Source organism: Balaenoptera ricei, chromosome 8 (genome assembly GCF_028023285.1).
Source record: "Balaenoptera ricei isolate mBalRic1 chromosome 8, mBalRic1.hap2, whole genome shotgun sequence".
NCBI lineage: Eukaryota > Metazoa > Chordata > Mammalia > Artiodactyla > Balaenopteridae > Balaenoptera > Balaenoptera ricei.
Genome location: NC_082646.1, coordinates 97510217 through 97527647, shown reverse-complemented (window position 1 = coordinate 97527647; position 17431 = coordinate 97510217). Strand labels below are relative to the sequence as shown.

At 44.4% G+C, this 17431-nt stretch overlaps 1 protein-coding gene across 1 annotated transcript; it reads right to left on the bottom strand.

Moving 5' to 3' along the window:
- Positions 1-5562: 5562 nt before the first annotated feature.
- Positions 5563-13100, bottom strand: LOC132370208 (probable inactive 1-aminocyclopropane-1-carboxylate synthase-like protein 2). The gene is given in 11 exon segments (XM_059929942.1): positions 5563-5603; positions 6003-6144; positions 6245-6290; positions 7044-7133; positions 8196-8296; positions 8634-8711; positions 8968-9065; positions 10046-10112; positions 10332-10401; positions 10793-10863; positions 12773-13100. Coding segments are annotated over 11 exon segments (1089 nt in total). The 5' UTR covers positions 13058-13100.
- Positions 13101-17431: the final 4331 nt, after the last annotated feature.

Below are 17431 nucleotides of genomic sequence, written 5' to 3'. Positions count from 1 at the left end.
GGTGGACTCTGCCTGGGACCCTGCACATTCCGGGACTTTGGCAATGAGTTAGACCACCAAGGTCCCAGGCCCGCGCCGAGCCTTTGGGTAGGAAAAGTTTCCTTTTCTCCATGAAAAGCAATAAGCAGGATCCATCAGTACAGATATGGCTGGGAAGACTTGACTGTTTTCGGATCACTCCACTTCTTGTCTTCGCTTTGGCCTTGCCACTAAAATTGTGACCTTGAGCAGCTCTCAAGACTTTTTGGTCCTCCGTGTTATGTAAAATAAGCCAGTTCTCTCCATTTAAGTCATATCTTTCTGTTTAATTCAGGTAAGTAGTCTTATTGAATGCCTGTGTTGTGCAAGATCTCTGCAAAGTGCTGGGATACAGTGATGGCAAAACAAACAGCGGGCCTGCATGGTTGACTGGGAAGGCAGACATACAAATGTGCTAACTAATAAGAAAGATTACTGGGTGCCTTGGAAGCATGCGGCAGGGAGATTTAACACCACCGCCCCCTTCCCTGACACACCCACACACACGCATTGGCCCCATACAGGAAGCCTTACATACACATTCATTCACCCTGAACACTTAGGAAGTGATGCTTGAGTCCTAGTTAGCTAGCTGGAGTGTGGGGTGTTGGAAGCAGAAGAAAGCCTTTGATAGAGCCTTGAAGGTTAGACTCAGTGTGGAACATTGATGAACTGCAACAATCCTAATACCGACCACCGGAGCTTGCAGGGTTCAGGAGAAAGGTTGGAGATACGATCAGGGATCAGGTCATGAATCTTAATAAACCCTGATAAGGACTGTGAACTTCTCACTAAGGACAATGGATATATACTGTAATCTCTAGAGCAAACACTTTTTTTAAAAAAAATCAAAAGGTATAACTAAGAATAAATGGGATACTAAATAATGCCTGATTAATTCAAAAGGCATGCAGGAAGGAAAAAATGAACAAAGAGCATATGGCACAAATAGAAGACAAATAGCAAGATAATTGACTTAAATACAACCATATCAATGATTACTTTAAATTAATGACCAAAGACCAGTTAAAAGATCATCAGACTGGATAAAATGGTAAGATTAAGAATATGGTGTTTGCGGGCTTCCCTGGTGGCGCAGTGGTTGAGAGTCTGCCTGCCAATGCAGGGGACACGGGTTCGGGCCCTGGTCTGGGAGGATCCCACGTGCCACGGAGCGGCTGGGCCCATGAGCCACAATTGCTGAGCCTGCACGTCTGGAGCCTGTGCTCTGCAACAGGAGACGCTGCGATGGTGAGAGGCCCGCGCACTGCGATGAAGAGTGGCCCCCACTTGCCGCAACTGGAGAAAGCCCTCGCGCAGAAACGAAGACCCAACACAGCCATAAATAAATAAAATTAAATTAAAAAAAAAAAAGAAAGAACCACAGAGTTCATTCTAACCTTCCTTTCTTATCTGTAACTTCCCTCTACAATAGTGAGAAACCTGGCTCCCATCACCCACCAACCACTTACTATTTAAAAAAAAAAAAAAAAAAAAAGAATATGGTGTTTGCAAGAGACATGTTAAATGAAAAAACAAACTGCTAAAACTGGGAAAAATATACCATGCAAATAATCATAAGAGGATGGCTAATATCCAAAAACCAGAAAACAAGTGTTGGCCAGGATGTGGAGAAATTGGAACCCTTGTGTACTGTTGGTGGGAATATAAATGGTATAGCCACTGTGGAAAACAATATGGAGGTTCCTCAAAAAGTTAAAAATAGAATTACCACATGACCAGCAATTCTGGGTATATTCCCAAAAGAATTGAAAGCAGGGTCTTGAAGAGATACTTGTACACCCATGTCCAGAGCAGCATTATTCACTCTAGCTAAAATGTGGAAGCAACCCAAGTATCCAACATATGAATGGATAAGCAAAACATTGCATATACATATAATGAAATATTATTCAGCCTTAAAAAGGAAGGAATTCTGACATAGGCTACAACATGGATGAACCTTGAGGACATTATGCTAAGTGAAATAAGCCAGTCACAAAAAGACAAATACTGTTTGATTCCACTTATATGAGGTTCTCAGAGTAGTCAAAATCATAGAGACAGGCAGTATAATGGTTGCTGCCATGGGCTAGGGAAGGGGATAATGGGGAGTCATTATTTAATAGGCATAGATTTTCAGTTTTACAAGATGAAAAGAGTAATGGGGATGGATGGTGGTGATGGCTGCACAACAATGTGAATGTATTTAATGCTGCTTAACTGTACACTCAACAATAGTTAAGATGGTAAATTTTATGTTATGTGTATTTTGACACATAACACCCAAAAAAAGAATCATAAAAAAGCTGAAGCATTCATAATAATATCTGACACAGACTTCAAAACAAAAAGAATTACCGGTAATTTAAAAGGACATTTCATAATGATAAAATGATCAATTCCTCAGAATGACAAACAATTTAAAATTATATGCCTAGTAACAAAACTTCAAAATACATGAAGCAGAAACTGACAGAACGAAAGGGAGAAACAGACAAATCAATAATTATAGTTAGAATATTTAGCACCCCTCTTCTAGTAATAGATAGATCAAGTGACAGTAAGGGTCAGAACATTTAAACATTATAAAACAATTTAACCTAATTCACATGTATAGAACACCACACCCAATAACTGCAGAATACACTTCAAGTGCACATGAAACATTGACCAAAATAGACCATGTACTTGGCCCTAAAAAGGTCTCAATTTCAAAGGATTGAAACTGTAGTTTATGTTCTCTAGTCACAATGGAACTAAAGTAGAAGTCATTAATAAAGACAGCTGAACAACCCCAAATATTTGGAAACTAAATATTTGCTAAATAAATTATAGCTAAAAAAGAAATCACAAGGGAAAGTAGAAAATTGAATGATCATAAAAAAACCAACTTATCAAAATTGATGGGATGTAGCTAAAGCAATGTTTGGAGAGAAATCAATAACTTTAAATGCTTATATTTGAAAAAAAAAAAAGCTTAAAAACCATTGGTCTAATCTTCCACATTAAAAAGCTAGAAAAAGAACAAATTAAACCCAAAGTTAATAAAAGGAAATAAAGATAAAAGTAGAAATGAAACAGAAGAGAAACAAGGAAAAATCAATGAAACTAAAAGTTGGGTCTTTGAAAATATTAATGCAATCGATAAACATTTAGATTAACTGATCAAAAAATTCATTTCAGTATCAGGAAAGAAAACGGAGGTAACACTATAGATCCTACAGATATTAAAGGGATAATATAGGAATGTTATAAAAAATTTTATGTCAATAATTAAACTTAGATGAAATGGACAAATTTTCTTGAAAGACACAAACAGCCAAAAGTGACACAAGAAATAGAAAATGTGAATAACCCAATATCTGTTACAGAGATTGAAACATAGGTAAAAACCTTCTGACAAAGAAAAACTCCAGGTACAGATGGCTTTACTAGTGAATTTTACCAAACATTTAAAAATTTTTAAAAAGCAATTTGACATAAACTTTCAGAAAATTGAGAAAGGAGCACTTCCTGAAACATTTATGAGGTCAGTATTACCCTTGATGCCAAAACCAACAATGCATTATAAAAAGGAAAATTATAGCACAATATCCTTCATGAAAATAGGTGTAAAATTCTTAATATCAAACCAAATCCAACAATATATAAAAGGATGATGCATCATGACTATATGGGGCTTATTGCAGGAGTATGTTGTTGGTTTAACATTTTGTTTAATCAATGTAATTTTATCACAATAATTAAAAGAGAATTATATTGCCTCTAGAGGTGCAGATAAAAACATCTGACAAAAATTGAACCTCATTCATGGTAAATCTCTCAGCAAACTAGGAATTGAAGGAAATTCTTCTATCTGGTAAAGGCAGTGTGAAAAATACGTCCAGTACTTAAGAATGAGAGACAGAACTCAATCCTGCTAAGATTGAGAACAAGGCAAGAATGTCCTCTCTTACTTCTTTTATTCAATATTATACTTGAGGTTCTAGGCCATGCAATTCGAACAGAAAAATAAGGGACATAAATATTGAAAAGAAAGAAGGAAAATCATCTTTATTCGCAGGCAACATGATTGTGTACGTTGAAAATTCAATGAAATCCCCCTCCAAAACAACTAGGACTAATAAATGAATTTAGCAAGGTCTCAAGATACCGTCAGGAGATGGTTCTTCCCAGGTCTCTCATGTTTCTGCCTGTCTTGCAAGCGGAGACACTGACTGCCTTTGTTCTGGGCTGTATAGGATTATATATATGTGTGTGTAAGGACACGCATATATGTACATGCATACATGTACGTGCATACGTGTGTGTGTGTGTATATGTGTACATATATGTACAGTGACCAACCTTGGATGGTAGTGATAGTGTCTGCCTCCAGAGCAAAGGGTAGGTTTGTTTACTACTAAGTATAATAAAGATAATTTCTCCCTCAGGGCCAAAGTTCAGGCAGGTTTACTGCTCATTACAAAAGAATTAGGTTCCTTAAGCTTGGGTTATCCTCTCCTGCAACACACCCCATTGCGTGTACAGGCATCACTTGGTCCCCTTCACTTTGCCCTATAGGAATCAGGGTTTGGGGAACCAAAAGCCAATACTGATTACCGCTATTGCTGTGAGTTAATAAGTTGTCCTTTGTCTCTGACCCAAGATTCTCATGCCTTCCGCCAGCATCCATGAAACCTGTTATTTTGCAAGTAAGGTAAAACCTCAGAGTCTTCAAAGTTCTTGATAGATACAAAATCAATTGTCTCAATATACTAGCAACAAACAACTAAAAATGAAATTAATAATCTATACATTGAAAATAACATGAAAGGCATAATACAGTGATAAATTTATAAGATGTGCCTAAGACCTGTACACTGAAAGCTACAAAGACCTTGCCGAGAGAAATTAAAGACCTAAATAAATGGAGGGATATTCTGTGTTCCTGGATAGGAAAAAATTAAATTCTTCCCAGTCAACCATTTGAATCTTGAGTGGAAGAGAAGACAGCAATGGCCTATCGCCTCCATGGAAGGCATCATATCTTCCTCCCAGGACAGCGCCCTGATGAGACTGGCTATGAGCTCCCATAGCAGAGATGCCAAGAACATCTCTGGTTCCTATCTTCCCCCTCTCTTCTGGTCCCATGAGCTCCCTCATGCATCCAATGAATTCCCTTTCTGTGTCTGCTAGTCAAGTCGATTTCTAAAAAAACTTCTCTGGTGTAAAAAATCTTGAAGAATCAGGCTACAAACCTACCCAAGAGAGGGAGAATGGTCCCAAACCCAATTGACTGACCAAAGCCACCCCTTTCCCCACCCAAAGCTGAAAGCAAATTATTTTCTAAACCAGATTATCTGATTACATTAGTTTGTTTCATTATATCCCCACTTTTAATTTAAATCCTTGGGCCTGGCATCTGCTCTATTACAGAGAATTTTAAAAAGGAGCCCTTATCTAAGTTTGGGCCATGGCATAAAAGGGGAGAAATTCCCTCTGAAGCCAGCATTCACTTAAGATCCAAGGGGAAGGTGAATTCATGTGCCATAGATGTAGCTACACCAACTTGCCCAAACGGCAGCTCTCCTTTGGCCACACTGGAAGATGAAGTTAAATCATATTCGAGGAATCAGGGTGTTCCTTTGTAATCTTTGCCTGAAGCAAGCCAGCTTTGGGGGAGGGAAAATTGACCTTCACATAAAGACTCATTTCTGAAGTTCCCACCTTTAAGTCCTAGAGTACAGTTGATGATCCCCTTTCCAAGCAGAGCACGAGCTACCAGATGGCCAGTGTTTTAGACCAGCACCTCCATCTTCTGTCTACACCCGGCTGCATCGTCTGAGCTACAGCCTGCCCTCCTGTAAGCTTCCTGTCCTGCCACTGTTAAACCCAAGACAGTGAACAGGGTCTCGCTGTATTGAAGGCATGTCAGAAGCCCAAGCAGACCCAGGAATTCCCCGTGGCCACGAGGTCTGGCCCTGAACAGGGCTCAGTACCTCCGTCCTGGAGCAGGTGACACAGCTTGTACTGGGTGACGCCAGAGATGCTGTGGAGGGAGCCAAAGGAGCTCACGGCAGAGGCCACCTCCCTGTTGCAGGTGTACAGGGTGCCAAAGCGGAAGCCAGAGATGCCGAGATCCTAGAGGAAGAGAAGTAGGGAAGGAAATACCCAGTTGGTCTGCCTTCTGTTCCTGGCTCCACTTCCTTCCCTACCCAAAGGACAGGCAGCTGGGACTCACCTTACTGGTGCCCCAGATCACATGGGTCTTGTTGGGGTCAGGCAAACTGGAGAGGAGAGAGTACAGTCAAGATTATGGAGAAATATTTGAAGGATGAAGACTTGGGGTCTATGAAGGGAAGATGAAAGCGGCCTTGAGGGCCTTCCTAGACAGAAGAGCCTATGGGACCCAAAGTCAAGAAACAGCTGCCCCGGTTAAGCCAGGAAGTCAACAAAAGGTATCCTCATGGAACCAGATGGGACAGCTCTCAAGTGCCCACTGAATGAAGTCCAGGGCCCTCAGCCTGGCTCATGGTCTTCCTACAGCTGGTCCAAAGCCACCTTCTTGGCAGTTGGCTCCTCACACAAGTAGGCCACCCCCCATTTCTAATATGTGTTCACCTATTTCTTACTGCCCCACGTTTGGTGAAGCTCTTCCTTCCTCCAGGCATGCTCTTCTCTTGCTTTGCCTGCTGGATCCTATCCTAGGCCCGAATACTACCCTTAAGAAAGTTCTGCTCTATTTCTATTCTTTCCCTGTGCCCTACTTCTCAAGAAGTTCCTACCCTGACCTTCTGGAGGGCTTCAACTTGACTTTTGACAATGCATATGCTACCTTTCCCTCAAGTTATCTCATGTACAAAATGGCGTTTAGAGAAGACACTTGGGAGGAAAGGTGATGCTTTGCTCACTTTCACACTCCCAGTGGCTCTGAGCTCAGTTCCTGGCATGCAGCCAATTAAGTTGATGGCCCATGGACTCACCCTGCAAAGTAGGAACTTCATGGTTCTCATTCCCAATTCCAGCCAAGACCAACTCACCTCTCCAGGTTCAGAACACTATGGAATGGGATGGCTTCATCAAACACAGACAGCATGTAAATCTCATCTATAATCACATGTAGGTTGTACCTGCAGGTTGGGTGAAAGAGGGAGGATGATATCCAGGTTCTCTCTAATTGTTAGCTCGCTTCGTTTGATGGTCCTCTCTAGACACAGATCAGACACTCCTACTGCCCTAGCAGCCCATGCAACCCTTCCAAGAGGTGTGGCAAGGTAGAAGAGGGTCTCTCCTTCACCTGAGAGGACCTTTCACCCGACTTGCAGGTACTAGGAAGGAAGAGGACCCAAAAGACATGCATGAGAACATTCGACCTCACGCTTCAACCATCAAGCAGAGACTAGTGGGAAGGGACTGGGCACCCCAGACAGGTCTCTTCTGGTACAGTCAGGAGCTGCCACCCAAGATCTGAATCGAATAGGTTTATAGGCTAAGTGCTCATGTGCTTCATCTCCTTTATTCTCCCAACAGCCCTTTGAAGCAGTACTGTTACCTCTATTTCACAGAAAGAAACTAAGTTTCTGAGACAGAAAGTTAATTCCCTCAGTTAGCCGATGCTAGAGCTGGAATGTAGACCTCCCCCAGCATTCTTCCTCTTGTCCCTTGCTCTGCCATTAATTGGTCTGGATACGTTATGAAGTCTGAATGAGGGTTTCTTCTAGATAGAAGAAGATTATCTACCCTGAGAGGGCTATTTCCAGACTTCAGAGATAACTGATGTTAACATGTTCTTATAAATGAGACATGAAAATTCTATAGGAACTCATCTTCACCCCACAAGGTCTGAGAGGCTGTCTTCCTTGGCACCTCAAGCCAAGTAGTTTGGGAAATGGATGCGGGAAGAAAGTGCTTATGCTACAAGAGGTGGAAAAGCAACAGAACTATATGATGACTGTTATGTAGGTATGTGTACATGGACAAAGGCTAGAAAGGAAATGGCACAGTTTGAAGTAGTGAGCAGGTGGGTGCATTTTCCTTCATTTCAATCTCAGTTAGTTGTCCATAACTTCACAAATTATACCACGCAGTAAGAATATTTAGGGTATATTATTTCTGGTTCTGACTCCTTGACTATGAGTGATTGGAACCCTTCTTATGGACTTCATCTAGTCTCAAGGGGGTAGAACTCATACTTCTTGGCAAATTCCAGATATTCCATCACTGAGTCTCAGGAGTAGACGTCTCCCAGAGGATTCTGAGGGTTGATTAGCACAAGGCCTCTGACCTTTTTCCCCTAAAAAGAACCAAACATAACCAAGTGAACACAAGTCCTTCGCATCTACATCAAGTTCAGCCAAAGATCAGGTCAGGGCACCGAGTATCGAGCACCTAATCAAGACCTCAGTGGGCTCTCGGAGGAGCAACTATCATATTTTTGCCCACAGAGGGGATCAGGAAGGAGCTCTGGGGGCCGCCATAGCCAGGGCTCCTCGGGGGACGTGCCCTGGGACACTATCTGTTTTGAAGAAGGTGCCCACAGCATCTCGGTGAACAAGTTATACCAGAGTGTCCATACTCAGTCCCTTTCCGGGGTGGCAGTGCCCACCCTGAAGACCTGGTTCCCTCCTGACCTCAATCTTAGCCCCGAGCAGGGCTTGCTCCAGCTTGTCCAAAGTGAGCTGGAATGGATAGGCGTTCGCCTCAGTGACCTGGAAGACAAACACGGCCTGAGAACCACCTATTTGGAAGCTTCCAAGCCTTGATTCCTCATTCCTATAAACCATGAGCAATCCTTTACCTTCGTACCCAGGGCACTAGTCCCACACACCCTTTTTGCCCGATTTCTCCATCCTTCTCCCATAACTTATATGGGAGAAAAGCAAGAATCCCCCTACACCTTGGAAATGCCCCAAGATCATTCCGTTGCCTGGGTAGGCTGAGCAGGGGAAGGGGCCCCACACTGACCTGGCTCTCCAGGTGGCCAGGAACCAGCTCAACTTTCGCATACAGGTGGGTACGAAAGATAAAGCCACCATAGGATGGGGTGGGGACCAGAAAGGCCTCTGGAAGCAGAGAGACAGAGCTGTTAGCCCAGCGTCTCCCAGTCAGAACGTGCCAGGACCCTCAGACCAGCAGCAACGCCACCCTCAGAGAATGTTCGTTGGGTAAACCCTCCTACTTAGGGATGAATGCTTTGGGGCACAGCCTCTATAAAAGTAATCCACTCTTCTAAACATTATTTGGGGAAACAAAACTCAAGTCTCTTTGCGGGTACACTAGAGGAGAAAGGAAAGAATACTGCTATAAGTGACTTGCAATCCAGGGACTCAAGCCAGGCTTGCTAGCAGGTAGAACACGGGTCATCAGCAAGTCTTGGCAGCTCCGGACCGACACTGGAGGCTGAGGTCCACCCACAGGGAGGGCTCTCATCGCTCTACATGGCTCAGGTCATGTGACCCTGGTGATCTCATGTGTTCTTTTCTTCCCATCCCTTCCGCCTCATTGATGGGCTAATCAAGGACCCACTCCTTCAAGTGAAATGGCCGTCTTGGTAAAGAGTCTCCCATGCAGTAGGTTCATCAAGAAATCTGAGATTCTTATTTCAGATTGTTAAGAGGCATTGTTAAGAAGGAGACTGAGAACAAATCTCTCAAGCTTTATTTGGTCTAGAACTCAGTTTTTGATTTTGGTGTTTTTTTTTTGTTTTTCGAGGAGCTAGAGCATCTATATTGTCTAGTTTACTAGGGCTGTCTGGATTGGAGTTGAGACCAAAAGTCCAACTAATAATGACTTGGCTCCCATTGTCACCATCCCTGGGGCAGACCTCCTTGAGGACTGTCACATGTCCATATTAAATGGGAACCCAAATCCCTCGCTCCTGCAGAAATAGTAGGAAGACGTTCTAACCAGTGCAGGAAGCACCCCAGTACTTTAGGGGAAAGGCCTTCAGTCAAGCTGCTCTTCTCCCCCAAGACCCAGTGCCCATGCACTCATGCCCACATGCTGCTATTTCCCCGAGGGAACGCAGAGCCCACTGACTTACCACCTGGATCACACAGAACCATGGCTAGTGCGGAGAAGACAGAGGAGCAGCCATTTAGAACAACCACCTGAAGAAGATACACAGAAGGCAGGAGTTGAAAACCAATCCTCACGTAAGAGGGATAGTTCCCTCGTCTCCCTCCCCCTGGGAGGACAGACATGAGGAGTCTCCTCAGCTAGGACTCCTCACTCTGCCCCGACTCTGAGGGGCTCTGCTGGAAAGGCAGAGAAGCCCCCAAGAATACGGTCTTCCCCCAGGGTGGCAGGAAGGCTGGAAAGAGACGCACATTTTCTGGGTCAAGGCGGGCAGGTGCCTTACAGTAGGAGGTCAGGAACCAGGCTACTTCTTTCCACAGGCTGTGGACAGACCCAGAAAGACCTGTGGTTCCCAGGCCTGCCCGTGGGCTTTCCCCACAGTCTAGACTTGGGTCTTTTTGAAAGAGCAGAGCATCCAACCTCAGGGTCCTTACAGGGGTAACAGGGGACTGAGGCTCTCAACTCCCCAGGCAACAAAGATATTAACTGCAAGAGTCTGGACAAGAACTTGGGCCTTTTGAATTATAGGGCAGTGCTATCTCTATGATACCAGCCTGCCTCCTATGATATCCTGGGCTAGGCATTTTCTAGAAGTCATTATCCCCCAAAATAGGTAGGCACCCAGCAGAGAATCTGGCACCTTGAGTCCTTCCCTGGATGAGGACAGGTGCCTGTGGACCAGGAGACCCCAGCTCTGTAAGGGGCTACTTACAATGGTTGCCCTCTCCAATCAGGATACTGCAGTAGGTCTTCATCAATGTACAGCATGTCAGTCCGAGTCAACTGTTGACAAATACAGCATGAGCCCAGCCAGACCAGGGATGCCCAAGAAGTTTCAGCCTGCTCCTAGGACGCATATGGGTGTTTGCCCTGCAACACAGGGCCTCCCAGAGGGAAATGGGCATATATGCTTCATGTTCCCTGGTGAACGGAGGCTTCAATCTTCTTGTCAAAGATTATACAAATAGCTATCCACTGGGAAGTGTCTGACAACTTCCCCAACCCTACATTTGATCCAGAGGCTCCCTTAGCAGCTTACCCATCATATACCCATCCAGAGAACACTTCCCAACACAGCCCAGCCAGGAAGTTGGATGTGCTATTCTAGAAGATATTTCCCCACTCCCTTCCCCAAACTTCTAAGTCTTGTCCTGTATCTACAACATGCTAAAGAACATTCTAGGGGGCCTGGGCCTGAAGGTGGGTCCCAGCACAGGCCGGAACGTGGCTTACCCTTTCAGCCAGCAGATCAATACAGATCTTGTTCTCACTGGTACCAAGGTTGATGTAACCCTGGAGATGGAAGGAATCTAAGGTCAGTCCCCTTGCCCTGCCCTACATGGACGCCTTTAACCAGGTCACAAGTACTTATCCTGGACGAGCCCAGATGGGGGTCTCCCTGCTCCATGAGGCAATGCAATCCATGTTTGACAACTTTAATATTAGATAAATTTCTACAAACCCTAAAAATCTCACAGTGCAAGTTTCCCTCTTTCGAGCCATTTATTGGGTTGGCCAAAAAGTTTGTTTGGTTAATGAATACGTTGTTCAGTAAAATTCTTGGTGAAAATGAAAAATGTCTTTTATTTTTACTTAAAACCAAATGAACTTTTTGGCCAGCCCAATAGATAATAATAGTTATATTATGTACCAGCTATCATTCATTGAGCTCCTATGTTCTAGACACTAGACTAAGTGCTTCCTGTGAATTGCCTTAATTCTCACAACTCCTGAGAAAAAAGTTCTATTCTGATCTCTGCTTAAAGAGCGTGAAGCCCAGAAAGGTTGAATAAACTACTAGCCATGTGACGTTGGTGATGGGCAGAATTCCACCTGACTGGCCCCAGAGCCTGGATCCTTAGCCAGCACAGGCCCTGCGTGTATCCATCTCTGCTATTTCCTTGGAAGGGCCCTTCAACTTACTGGAAGAGGTATGACCCCTCAGGGGCCAGTGGGGATACCTGACTCACTTGGCCCCCAGCAAAGCAGACGGCCATCAGCCACACGTCACTTAGATGGGAACAGAAGGAAAGGTGTGGCTAGTGTGGTCCTCCGCCCTCTGGCTGGAGAGCTGTTGTGAACCTCCCTTGCTGGAAGCCTCTTCCTGCTCCCACCACCATTAGGATAACATCCTGACATCTCACAATGGCCTGATCCCATCCATACCTCTGTCACAGCGCTCACTGTCTCTACTCAAGCCACATGGGCCTCCTTGTCCAATCACCCCAAGCCCTTCCCACCTTAAAGCTTTCACACATGCTGTTCCTCTTGCCTGGAGGACCCCCACCCCGCCTCCCACCACATGGCTGGCTGATTCAACCTTTAAAACATCCTCCCTGACCACCCAAAGCAGGCCTTCCCTTAGCGCTCTTGCAGACATTATTCACATTCATTTCCCCAATGGCCGACGATATCCATCATCAGACTGAGTTCCATGAGGGTAGGTTCACTTACCACAGTGACCAGAGTGACTCCTAGTGGGTACGAGCTGGGACAGGAGGGGAAAAACCAGACCCAGCTTGTAAACTTTCTTGGCCACATCACCTTACTTCTGTGCCCATCCCCTTACCTATAGAAGACAATAGTGCCTACTTCATGGGGCTGGAAGAGTCAGTGAGAGTGCACAGTACTTGGCACGGGACTCAGTAAATCCTAGTGATGGGGGCCCTCGAGTATGTCCCCCCATCCTCACCAGGGTGTTCTTGTCCTTGTGGTATTTGTTTCCTTGGTAGGTGTTGTAGTCCTGGAAGCTGGAGTGGTATAAGGCAGAGATGTCAATCCCACGGTTGGACAGGTCATAGCTGATAAATGTATCTTCAAAATCACTCCGTTGGTAAAACGTCTGGCGAGTCTGCCTGGATGATTGGGCCTGCTGCCCACCTCCGACATCGACCCTAGAGTCCATGGAGGCGTTAGGCGGTTGGAAGCTCCAGTCACCTGGGGCCCCAGACTGCAGGTAGTGGAGCATCTGGAACATTAAGTGACCCAGGAAGGCCTCCTGGTCCCTGACGGCCTGATTGTGCCTCTGCTTCTCCAGCGCCAGGTCCTGCTGCTGGTGCCTGGTCATCAGCTGTGCGATGTGATCCTCCACAGTCTGCCGCAAGGACAGCACCATCTCCATCAGCTGGGTGTGGATGCTACGGTTTCTGAGGGCCTGGTCCCTCATCTGGCCATAGGGCACGGAGGGCATGTCTGATGGACCACTCATACTCTGGGTATTCCTATTGGCCTCAGCAGGCTGGCTGGAACCTGCAGAGAAAGAGAGTCCATGCACTGCAGCAAAGGTCTGGGCCTGATCTCAGGCTGGTCACTAGTTCCTCCTACCTCCACACCTTGGTTGTAGGCCCAAATGAATTCAGGAAGAGTCACCTACTCATTCAAGGGCAATGCCTAAGTGGACCCAAGCCCATATATTGGAGCACTGTACTCAAATGTCATTAACATATGTTCTGGGGAAGAGCCTTAGGGCCCACTTCGAGAAAAAGGGGAAACTGAACAGGTAGGCTGTGGATTTTTCAACCAGAGCAATTCCTGCTCTGTAGAGTTCTAAGTAAGAAAAGGGATTCTGCTGCTAAAAACAAAAACACCAAACCAAAACGCTGAATAAGTCATTCTGCTGGAATAGGGGTAAGTAAACTACTACCCAAGGGCCAAACCAGTCTTCCATTTGTTTTTGTAAATAAAGTTTTATTGGAACACAGTTGTGTTTGCTTGTTTATATATTATCTATAGCTGCTTTTGTACTTTAATGGCAGAGTTGAATAGTTGTGACACAGACCACATGGCTCACAAGGACTAATATATTTACTATCTGGTCTGTTACAGAAAACATTTGCCAGCTCTTGTTCTAGAACGTCAGCCCTTCTTTTTGCCATTTTTCCCAAGTTGGCCATACCAGATGTTCAAAGCTCCTACTTTGCGTTACTTCCTGTAAATGCCTTCAACCTGCTCACGGTGACAGCTGCCTTGGACTTCCATCACCAGTAACCATGGTCGAGATACATGGTTCTCGAACTTTAAAGTCCACCAGAATCACTTAGAAGGTTTGTGAGGACACAAATGGCTAGTCCTCATCACTGGACTTTGTTTCAGGAGGTCTGGGGTGAGGCCTGAGAATTTGCAGTTCTAACGAAGTTCCTAGGACTATACTTTCCGAACCTCTAACTATTCAGACCAACCTTCTGTCTGAAAGTATTCAGAAGCCAGGAGGTAAGAAAACTTGAGGCTGACAGCTGCCTCTAATTCATTATAAGACAATCCTCATATCCCCAGTCACTGAGACCTCTTTTTCTAAGAATCTAGACTTACACATCTCCCACCAAATGCCATCTTCTAAGTTCTTTTTCTATGTTACATCCCTTACATTCCCCCCACATATACAAAACCTTGTTACTTCTTTTACAGGTTTGTGGCACCAGCACTTCAAAGTACTGGACACCCTGCCCAAACTCTCCAAACCATCCTTGGTCTGCCTGTGATGTTCCCATCGCAACCTATATTTCTTTGTAATGACACTTAATTTTGTTACTTGTTCAGTATCTGCCCAGGTCAGACTTTGTCATCATATCCTTAGCACAGTGCCTGGCACATAGGTAACTAGTGGGAGAGGCACAACCACAAGGATGTGGCCGAGTCAGTGAAGAGATGAACCATGACTGAAGACTTTAAGCTATGGAAGACAGAGCAACAGCCAGATGAAGCCATAGGACAAAGGGGTACCAAGTTTTGACTTAGGATGTCAACCTTTTATCAACAGTGATACAAAGAACTTTACTTACCACTTTAGAAACATACTGCTTAGAAAGAAATTGAATAAATACAAGCTCTTATTCCCAGACTCACCCTTTGTTTCACAAGCAAAAGCTTTGCTCTGGCCCAAGCTCCATCCCCTAGAAGTAGGAGGGTCATTTCAATGGGGCTCTCAACTCTGGGGGTGAGTAGGTTCCTTTGTTTTTGCCTTCCAAAAGGTGGTACCCATTATCCTTATCGGTCTTGATGAGTGCCTGTGGGAAGGGCCAAGATGGTGGAGATGACCTCCCTTCTATGGGCAAGAAGCTGTCACCAGGGCACTTCTGCTTTCTCCCAGGTCTGGGCTGTCACATATGGAGTGTGTTTGTTCTGTTTTACCTTAATAACAAAATCAAAGATGTGACAGCTCCATAGAGCAGCACATGGGCCCAGGATTTAAGTTATTCCAGTTCAAATTGGGTTAGGGAGTCTCTTGGACTTCTTATCCTGGAAGTCCTTGCTGTTACCAAGGTCCCACTACTCTGTCCCATCCACCCAGCCCTCAGCCAGGGACCCCAGGTTCACAGGAAACAGGGATCAGGTTGGGGCAGGGAAGCTGGAGGCCAGGTGGCCCAACAAGCCATTAGAGGAGGGAGGCTGTTTAAAGAAGGTGGAATGAGAACCTCTCCAGGCAGGCTTATGGAGCAGAAAATGGGGCCAAGGCAAGGAACTTCAAAAAGTGTATTTTCCTGGTAAATGTTTTTTCTGATAAGGAAGTGAGTATGCTGCAAGGCCAGGGGGAAAACCTAGAAGATGGACCTCTGCCAAAACTTGTCTTTTCCACAGGAAAAGTCTATTGTAATGATGTTGTTCCACAAAGGCCATAATGTTCTTAAATCTCAGCCCTGAGTTGTCTGGCTAAGCCTTTTTGGCTACATCCTTGGTTTCAGTATTTCTCATCCTTAAACCATCTACCTCCCAAACCACACTCAGGGCCCGTCTATAGAAGCAGCATCTCAGAACCAGCCCAGCTGGTGCCCTCTGATAAGAGCTGAAAGATCTTAAACAGTAGAAACTGGGAATGGGGAAAGAACATGGGAAGTGAACTAGGAACAAGCTTGTCTCCTGTTCATTTGGGATGCCAGTACACGGGTATACCATTTATACCAGGATACTTCTGTCTCTTTTTTTAGTGCCCTACAAGCCCTTCTAGCTCTATCTTGCCCTTTGGCCTTCCTTCCCCTTGCCATGCACCAGCCTCCCCTGGTGTCTCAGTCCTCTAACCTAATTAAGATTCTTCCTTTTCAATGTAGTAATTATGATAAAGATTGTCGAGTCTTCTTTATGTGCATGGGAAGCAAGGTGTTTGGGGATACAGATGTCTAAATACAAGTTGCAAAACTGAAAACTCAGGTAAAAGCAGCCTGGAGAAGCCCAGATTCTATTCTGTAGTTGCAACTCACCAACTGTAGGATGTTGGAAGAATTATCTCCCCTGTCTGGGCATCAGTTACTCATGCAAGATGAGAAGGTACTTACCTCAACTGGAGGTAAAATTGAAGCTCAGTGAAGACAAGGAACTTCTAGTGTCCCATAGTAGAACCAGGATTTAAACCTAAGCCCTCTGACTTAAGCCCAGAACTCCTAGAAGAAGAGTGAACTGGCAGAAAACCAGCACTTACACAGACTACAGCCTGGCTTCACATCACATGATGCCCCAGAAGTCTCGAGTTTTGACATTGGATTAACTTCATCCAACAATACTGTCATCCTGTACTGTTGGTGACTCAAAGGCCCTGGGCAGAAGCAAACAAATACTCTGGAAGCAGTATACCTTAGATTTTAGATTTCTCAAAAAGGATAATTCTTCAAATACAGCGTCTAGCACACAGAAGATCCAGACACATGAATAAACAGCAAGAGCGAAAACCAGCACAGACAACAAAGAGCAACTGGACTTGAGGTACTAGGAGTAGATTGTAAAATAATTGCTTTTCTGTTCAAGGAGGTAAAACCCAAGCTTGAAAGTTGACAAAAATTAGAAGTTACTTAAATGACAGATTTAAAGGAAACAGGAGATTCTAGATCTCCTGTTATTAAAATACAATGATCAAAAAATTTAAACCTCAGTGGAAGGGTTTTAATGGCATATTAGATACAACTAAAGAGAAAATTAGTGACCTGGAAAAAGAGGCTGAGGAAACTTTCTAGAGCGTGGCATGAAGACACAAAAGAAAGACGAAAGATATAAAGTCTAAAATATACATACACATATACACATTCACTTGGAGTCCCAAAGGAAGAGAAAATGGGGCAGAAGAGAAGCAATTTGAATAAGATGTTTTATCAGTGCCAAATAACCAGACACCAAAGCATGGCTTCAAGAAGCCCAACAAATGCAAATTAGGATAAATAAATCTATACCTATATATATATCACGGTGAAGCTACAAAAAAAAAAAAAAAATCATGGTGAAGCTACAAAAAAACAAGACAAACACTTCAAAAGCAGCCAAGCAAAAAAAGAAAAAGTTATCTTAAAAGGAATAATAGATCAAAAGCTGATGTTAGCAACAGCAGATACCTGAAGATAGTGAAATGCTATTTTCAGTATACTGAAAGGAA